Source organism: Pinus tabuliformis, chromosome 5_2, assembly GCF_031772625.1.
Source record: "Pinus tabuliformis cultivar Carrire ecotype Pingquan chromosome 5_2, CPIR1, whole genome shotgun sequence".
Taxonomy (NCBI): domain Eukaryota; kingdom Viridiplantae; phylum Streptophyta; class Pinopsida; order Pinales; family Pinaceae; genus Pinus; species Pinus tabuliformis.
The window spans coordinates 588,938,131-588,946,334 of record NC_142306.1 but is presented as its reverse complement, the minus strand read 5'-3'; the positions used below and the strand labels follow the sequence as shown (position 1 = coordinate 588,946,334).

General features: G+C 33.6%; 1 protein-coding gene across 1 annotated transcript; it reads left to right on the top strand.

Annotated features, from left to right (window-relative positions):
- Nucleotides 1-1,587: 1,587 nt before the first annotated feature.
- LOC149160357 (putative membrane-associated kinase regulator 2) lies at nt 1,588-3,073 on the top strand. The gene has a single exon (XM_089434023.1). The coding sequence runs from the start codon at nt 1,828-1,830 to the stop codon at nt 2,863-2,865; it is 1,038 nt and encodes a 345-aa protein (XP_089290149.1). The 5' UTR covers nt 1,588-1,827; the 3' UTR covers nt 2,866-3,073.
- The last annotated feature ends 5,131 nt before the right edge of the window (nt 3,074-8,204 follow it).

Genomic DNA, 8,204 nt, shown 5'->3' with positions numbered 1-8,204 from the left:
GCTAATTACAAAAAAATAACAATGTTATTTTAAAAATCAAAATCAATGTCCGCCATAAATAAAATATTTTCATTTTCATTTTTATTTTACATTTCTATAATGAGATAAAATAATTGAAATTAAATTTAAAAATTTATTTTTTAGTATAAAGATATATGTAATTCCTTCATTGAGCTGAGATTTAATGTCTATAGTAACCTAGAAATGTGTAACGTAACCTATTGTAAACATTTTAAATTGGTGAAAAAAATAAAAAATAACTCTATAAAAATTAAATAATAAAAAAATAAAAATGACTCATGGTTTTAAGAATCAATGGTATTGAGCTAGATTATTCATGTGGAATATAACCTATTTAAAAGGGAAATTAAACTAGCCTAGATCCATCTTAGTTTGATGTTATATTTAGATACAAATTAGTTGTAGAAAATGATGACGTTGAATCCATATAGACTATAAAGATAAAACTTTTTTATGGCTATGTTCGTCTAGATATGATCAAAAGTGGGGGGAATATTAGGAAAATGTAATTATTACATTTTATCTAATATTTTTGCCTATCTCCATGCACTTTTTACTAGGTTATATTCAATCAAATATAATACTATAATATTACATTTTACCCAATATTTCCCCTCCACACATCCATTTCTTATTGTAATTTTTCTTTATATAAGTTTAAAAGTAAACAAACTCAACTATGAAATTAGGGTGGGAGGGAATATTGCGTAAAATGTAATATTTAGGCTCAAGTGTGACTGGAAATATTAGGTAAAATGTAATAATATTACATTTTAACTAGCATTTCCCCACCCCTGACCACTTTTTATTGGGTGGGGGTGGGGGATTCTCCGGTCACTGATTCAAAAGATACAAACCACAGATCTCTTAAATCCAGAAACATATAATATTGTAAGATTTCCTCACCAAGTTCACTTTTTATTAAATTTTTTCTTTAATTTGAGGTTCTTAAGTAAATTTAACTCCTACGTAAACATTTGATCCTAGTGTGGTAGAGATGTTGTAATGTTTAACATTGTAAGTCCATAAAAATAAAATAAAAAACATGAAATTAGTAATTATGTTTATATTTATAACTATAATTAATTATAAATAATAATTAAATGAGTTTAGATCCATTTTAACTCTGGATCTATCAAACTTTGAGAGGGATCAAATTTCTAATCTATCAAACTTTGAGAGGGATCAAATTTCTTAAAATGTAAGATTTTTTTACCATGAAAATAAATTTGATTCCTCCTAACAATTAAAATTAAAATAAATCTTTAATATATTTAAAAATATAATTTAAATCATTAAACATTACCATTTGGAAAAATTAAAAATAACATTTAAATCATTAAACATTACCATTTAAAAAAATTATATTAGCAAATTAAAAATTGTACCGTGCCTTTTTAAACAATCTTGTTAAATCATTTTGCGAAGTGTGATTTGGAGATCGCGCATCACTAATTATTTGCGAATCCATTTCTTTATTGTATAAGCGCCCTACCGACTACAACCCAAAACCCCACCCCTCTGCTTGAAAATTCAAAAACGTGTATGGCATTGGAGATCTCGGTAATCGCGAAGTCATCAGATGGTAATGGATGCAATAAAATAAAATAAGAAGAAACACTGAATATATGCGCCGCAGTGTCCCTTCACATGATATTGGCTTCCACGTAACTCATCCCACTGCAATCACTTCAAGCATACCCCTTACAGCCTCTGGGTTCTCAAAGTTTGAACCCAGAGACTCTTTGAGTGTATGCATTTTAGCAGAGTAATAATAGAGCTTTTCAAGGCTTCAACCCAAATCCAATGGAGAATCACTGTCTTAGAATCTGCAAATACCAAGCTTCACATGTAGATAATAGCCCTGATGATCATGAGTATCCTTCTTATCCAGACGATGCCCAATATTTTGACATTGATATTTCATTACCCTTCTTCCCAATAGACACCAATCCAACCTTAAACTCAAGTTCAAGTTCAGGCGAGGACGATAGCGAAGATGAATTTGAGCTGGACTTCTCTATTTCCACTGCCAATGCCCAAAACCCAAATCACTCCATTTCTTCACCTGCAGAAAATGTCTTGTCTGACCAAAGCCAGCTGCCCACCCCCCTGCTTCCTGCCTCTACGCAGGCTTGTAATGTCTCTGGAGTTAAGATCCACTCCCCCAAGTTGCTCAGAACTGCTACCAGGTTGAAGATATCTTTGTTTGGATTCAGAAAGTCTGGTAAAGTTGGCCTGGATTTGCAGTCTCCTTGTGCTGAATATGCAGGTACTGGTATTGCTATGGACTCTCCTGTGCCCAAACAGAATAGATTGTTTACTATGAAATTCAAGGTGGTGGAAGTACCGTTGGCATCTCTTTTTACTAGAGATAATTCGAAGGCTGCCAAGAGGGATGGAAACAATGGATTTCAGAAGAAATCAAAGGATTCTGATGATGGAGAAGGACAGTGTAAAAGCATGGACAGAGATAAGAAGAGAGCCAAGGAGATTGTTCAGAAGTATGTGAAGAAGATAAAGCCTCTGTATATAAGGATTTCACAGAGGTGTAATGAGAAAATTAGGTTCAGAGATCCGCAGAAACGGGGAGAAAGGAATGAATTGAAAAATGGTAGATGTCCGGGTTCAGAGAGAAGTGAGAAGCAGGTCTCGTTCTCAGATTTCTCTGGTAACTTGAAGATGGTTTACAAGCATTTGGGGAAAGGAAGACAACAAACATCTGACATGCAGAAGAAACTTCCTAACTACTACACTAGTGAGAGCACAATGATGGAAGTACAAAGTGCCATTCAAGGAGCCATTAGCCACTGCAAGCAGTCTAGTTACATTGATGGTAAGTAGTGTTGTACCAGCCCTGCTCTGTGCAGATAGGCATTCCTTTCATTGTTTTGCAATGGGGCTTGCTGAAACTGATAAGTATTCCTCTTGTTATTATGTCTGCTGATGCTGATGGAATTCTTCTTATGTTTTCAGTGTTCATAGTGATCCCTGTAGATCCTGATCCCGTTAGGTATCACTCTTCGTTTTTATCCGAACAACCCTTTCAGATCCTCCTGGGTACTGTTCATTGCTTTTCTAATTAATAGTGATTTTGAGCTGGCAAAGTTCAGGGCTGAGGACTGAAACCCCTGACTTAGTGCTTATTAGGCACCCAAGCTCTCTTCTGCATTCTTGAGCCTCCTAGGCATTACCCTTATCATTTTCATACCAGTGCCTGTGGATCCTGATAGACATTCCTTTTATTCGTTTTACAATAGTCACTGATACTGATAGGCTTCCATCTATACCCTTGTGATTATATTTTTTACCTGTGTAATTATTTATGGTGGTCTGCTAGTTGGGGAGATAACAGTCAGTCATGTAAGTCAGTAGTGCCTGGGGAGATGATACTTTTGTTGGAAGACATTTTTGACTTGGAATAGAATAGTCTATTTCACAGTGTCTTGTGTGTATCCAGGCATATTTATAAAGGTAAAAGGCTCATTTTGATTTGTATAGATGTAGTTTTTGACTGGAACCATCTCCTGGTCCAAGTTATCTTGATAGGCAGTTTTGTTATTGCTTTTGCAGAAACTCCTCCTTTCTGTTCTTTGTAGGCAGCTTGTGTGAGCCTTCCATGTGACTTTAAAAATGTGGGTTTCATATAAGTGTGGAGTTACTTTTGGCTTCCCAGCTTCCTCAGTTCAAAATGAAAAGATCTACAATACCACAGATTAGGGGACAACATTGAAGATGCATAAATTAGGCCTTAGTTTTATAGTTTCCACTGTTTAACCTACATTGGGTTTGTTCCAAGGTGGCCTTCTATAAAAAATAATTAAAGCTACTCTAGTCAGTTATCAGATTGACTTTTCAGACTTGCAATTATAATTAGTTTCGATGCAATGTCGCAAATTTGAACCTCCTAAATCAGACATTATTAGCCTTGGACTAAGCGCTGCTCAATATCTCCAATTGCAGATACCTCAAACAGTCCAAATTTCGAATGTTCTGATGAATCCTGAGCGGGCACTTATGGAGGATGACTACCTGCAAAACTTTTTCCTGTTATATTAGGGGGCGCTGCCATAGATCTTCAAAGGAAACCAGATAATCAGAAGCAGAGTATGAATGTGCCAGGTTTTGACAGATCTTAGATGTGTGTCGAAAGGTTGGCCATTATTGTATATATCTTGATCTTTTTGTAACCAGTATGCCCTAAATATATGTTTCAATGTGGTTAAAGCAAACCGTTCCCAGTTCACTGGGGTGAAGCTTTGTTGGTGACAGTATAAGCTGGAAAATCTTATTTGGGCACAGTTTCTTCACTTCAAAAGCAGTATACTAGCCCAAGATCTATCACAAAGAGGCTGACATAATTTGGGCACAGTTTCTTCACTTCAAAAGCAGTATACTAGCCCAAGGTCTATCACAAAGAGGCCGACATTATTTGCAGGATCCTCACCATGTTCATGCTCTTAGGCAGATGGTCATGGGATGTAACTTTTATGCTTGAGATCAATCAATTTTCTGTTGAATTTGATGTTGATTGCTTTTGATTATGTGTATCAGCTTCATTTAAAGGAATGCAAATCATTATGTTTTACCAGCATGAAAATTCTTCATACAAGTGTACATTTCCATGTGTTGTTGTAGTAAATAGTATAACATATTAGACCTTTTCAATGTGTTGTTGTAGTAAATAGTATAACATATTAGACCTTGGCTCAGCCATAATTGGATTCCATTTACTGTTTTATTGAGCTCACTGATAATCGAACATATTATGGAACGATCTCTTTGAAACATATTATGGTGTATTTAAAGGTAGTCATAATTTTCATTTTTGTTTTCTTGAAGTATTTTAAATTTGGTTTGTATTATTGGGAAATATTAAATTTTAGAGTGAGCAGTGTTATGTGTTGATCAACTCGAGTAATCTATAGAATTTTAATTTTATAATAATATTTTAAATAGATATGAAAATAAATTGGTTATTATAAGAAGTATTATAATTTTTTTAATTATATTTAAGAGTTAAGATGCCAAATAATTCCAAGTTGATATATATCTATAGATCCTCTTTAATATCTAAAGATCTTTAAAGACCAATTATATATGAATAGTTTATTTTAAATTAAAAACATTATTTTTAAAAGTAAGAGTTAAGTCTAAATTTTCGATGTTTTTGGTTTTTTTTGTTTTTATATTTTCTTATGAGTTTTTTTCTAAATTTTGATAAAAACATTGTTTAAATGGCATATTTGAGTTGTTAAAATTATATGGTTGAGTGTTTTTAGTTTTTTAATGGTTTTGAATTTATTTACACATTTTTTAAATGTATTTCAAATAATAACAAAAAAATCTAATCTCACTAAAAATTAATCTTCAGATTTCAGAAAAAAAGACAAAACATAAGATATTTAAGTTTTTTTTTTTTTTCCTTGTTATGTTATTAAGGAAAATTGTGTCAGGGTCAAACCCTTGAGATTTCTTGTTTTGGAATTTTTTGGTAAAGTCCTCGTACAATATTAAAATTATTATGTCAATGTTGGATATTACATCGTTGTGAATATGGTGGACCAAGTGAGAATCTTTCTTCGTTAATTACAATTGATTGATATTTGTCTTGTGTTTGGGTTGGCCCGTAAAGAATTCCAAGATTAAGATTAAATGTTGGATATTACACAATATTACATCATTGTGGTGGACCAGGTGGGAATCTTTCTGCATTAGTGGCAATTGATTTATATTTGTTGGCAAGCAGTTGAAAATAGAATGAACCTTTAAGACGAGTCAGCTTTATATACTCTATTGCTTTGAACATGGAGAAGGGCTTAGTTTTATATTTATTGTTTCATTTCTATGGGGTGAAAGGTACTCTGAAAATTGGATGGATAGAAAAAAGAAGGGGCAAGTTAATATAATTTAAAGAAATATTTTTTTGGATAAAATATAAATGTTAAATGGTAAGGGTAACATTTTTCCAAGTTAGGAAATGGTAATTTCTTAGTGGTATAGAATGTCATATAGATATAAAATTTTAAAGTTAATTTAACATGTATTAATATACAAAGATGTGTTTAAAGTTTTTAAATTTAATTGTGTCACATGCATTAAAGTTTTTTAATTTTTTTTCGAATGAAACACAAATTAACAATGAAAATGAAAATAAGTGTATTTTTAGATGGGAGTGGATTATTTATGGATTTATGGGAATCTAGCTTCAACCCCTGCACTAAGAATCTAATATCCATTTGGAATATTGGGTCTTGGGACTTTAATAACTATGAAATCTACAATTTTTTAAGTCTTTCATCCCCTTAGCTTCAAAACCAATGTGTATGATTTTACTATATATAAATTTAAGGAAAGGTCATCTTGAACACATAATGTTGCAATGCAGTGACTCAAGTTGAACCTAAACTTGTAGATTGTGAACATCGCTTTTTGTTGTCATAATGCCACTTGTGTGTTGAAATCCTAGTAGATGGTGAAGGCCTCTCCATTTGAATGTGCCTTTGTGAAATGGCTCAAAATTGGAAACCCATTAAGTAAATTCAACTAGGTTTTGAAGAAAGTTGAATACTCTATTAGTAAAAAGACTCAAAGTTGAATCACCATTAAATAAATTTTATTAAATCTTTTCAAAATTTGATATCTATGTCTTTAGTAGCTAGTAACTCTCTTTACATTTATTTCTAAATATAAAAATCTATCTTTCCTTACATTTATTTCTAAATACAAAAGTCTTTTTTTTTTGTAAATTTCTTTGATTGATTTCTATTGATAGCAAAAGATATTACATTGGGAATCCTTCATACCTGTACTTGACCTGGAGGATCCTCACTGCCTTCCAGGGTAAACAAAGACACAACAAAGACTAAACATAACAAAAATTTACAAGATGGGACTACACTAGATTGCATGAAGGTTGGGAACTACAACAAAATGTATTGTGATTCTCTAATTTCCTTGAGGCTTTAACTGAGGCAAACAAAATGTCAGAATTGAAATAGCATAGTAAACAATTGGAAACCATTGGCATTACTGACAAAACAATATTATATTGTTTACAAAAAGAACGAGTACCTTCCAATAGTAAAAAGTAGAACAAATTGCATGGTGGACTTATTAGTTCAAAATGATAACTGACGGATGAGGAGAAGAGTTTGCATGGGCGGTGTTCAGAGGTGGAGTGTTAATGACTGTAGCCTCGTCCTGATGATCATTGGATTCAATCTCTAAATTTGAGACCAAAAAGCTTTCCACTAGATTTAATTTGACCATGATATCATCCAAAATGTACCTAATGGCTTTCAGTATTCTTTAACATCCTCCTGACCTGCAAAGAGCTTGTAGTTGTCAACCTGCTTGTCATGGATTACCATGTTGAGTAGCGTTTCCAACTAACAATGCAACATTATTGAGTGAAGTGCAATCTTCTCCTCCGAAACATCCCTGGATCAGGAACCCATTTAAGGCTACTGCCTCCGATATCTGAGTATGCATGATATTTACAATCCATAAACTCCCTAGCTTCCAAATGTATAATTTCCTTTCTGAACTCAAGAGGAGCTGAGACGAAAAAGTTTTCCGCCGATTCCCACCCGAATATACAACAATGTTTGGAAGAGGATTCCCCAGGCGCACCACTCTTGCGGCTGGGAAGTCATTGGTGAGGAGCCATCTCTCCATAAGACCTACAAACAAACCATAAGACGAAGACACTAGCAAACTAACCTATCAAGTTATCACTTACAACAGGATGGTAAGACCCCACTATAACACGACTTGCGGACTCAACAACAACACTATAGAGGAGTAAGTGTAGGTGGAAGAGAAATAATTGAAGCCCATTACAATCCCAAATTAATATCTTCCTTGACTTCTTAGAACCCCAGATTTTATGATGACAAAGATCTGCCCAAGTTTGAAATGTTTGGATTAGTGAAGAACAAGTGAAACCATAACCTTTTTTAGAACCAGATGGACAAGGTACCCTGGTACCACACTCCATAGATCAACACTGGGAAACAAAACGAAATCTCGGTGGCATTAAAGGTTTGTGGTACCACTAAGTGTAAAACTCTAACCAATTCGAAGGATGGACCAGTCCCCAAGTTATGTAAGAATAACACAAAGAACACTGAGGCCTAACATGAAATTGAAGACACCCTGGTGGAGACAACAAAAGACTA

Bases quoted from the DNA above. Each gene is read 5' to 3' on its own strand.
- LOC149160357 (XM_089434023.1), top strand. From the start codon at position 1,828: ATGGAGAATCACTGTCTTAGAATCTGCAAATACCAAGCTTCACATGTA.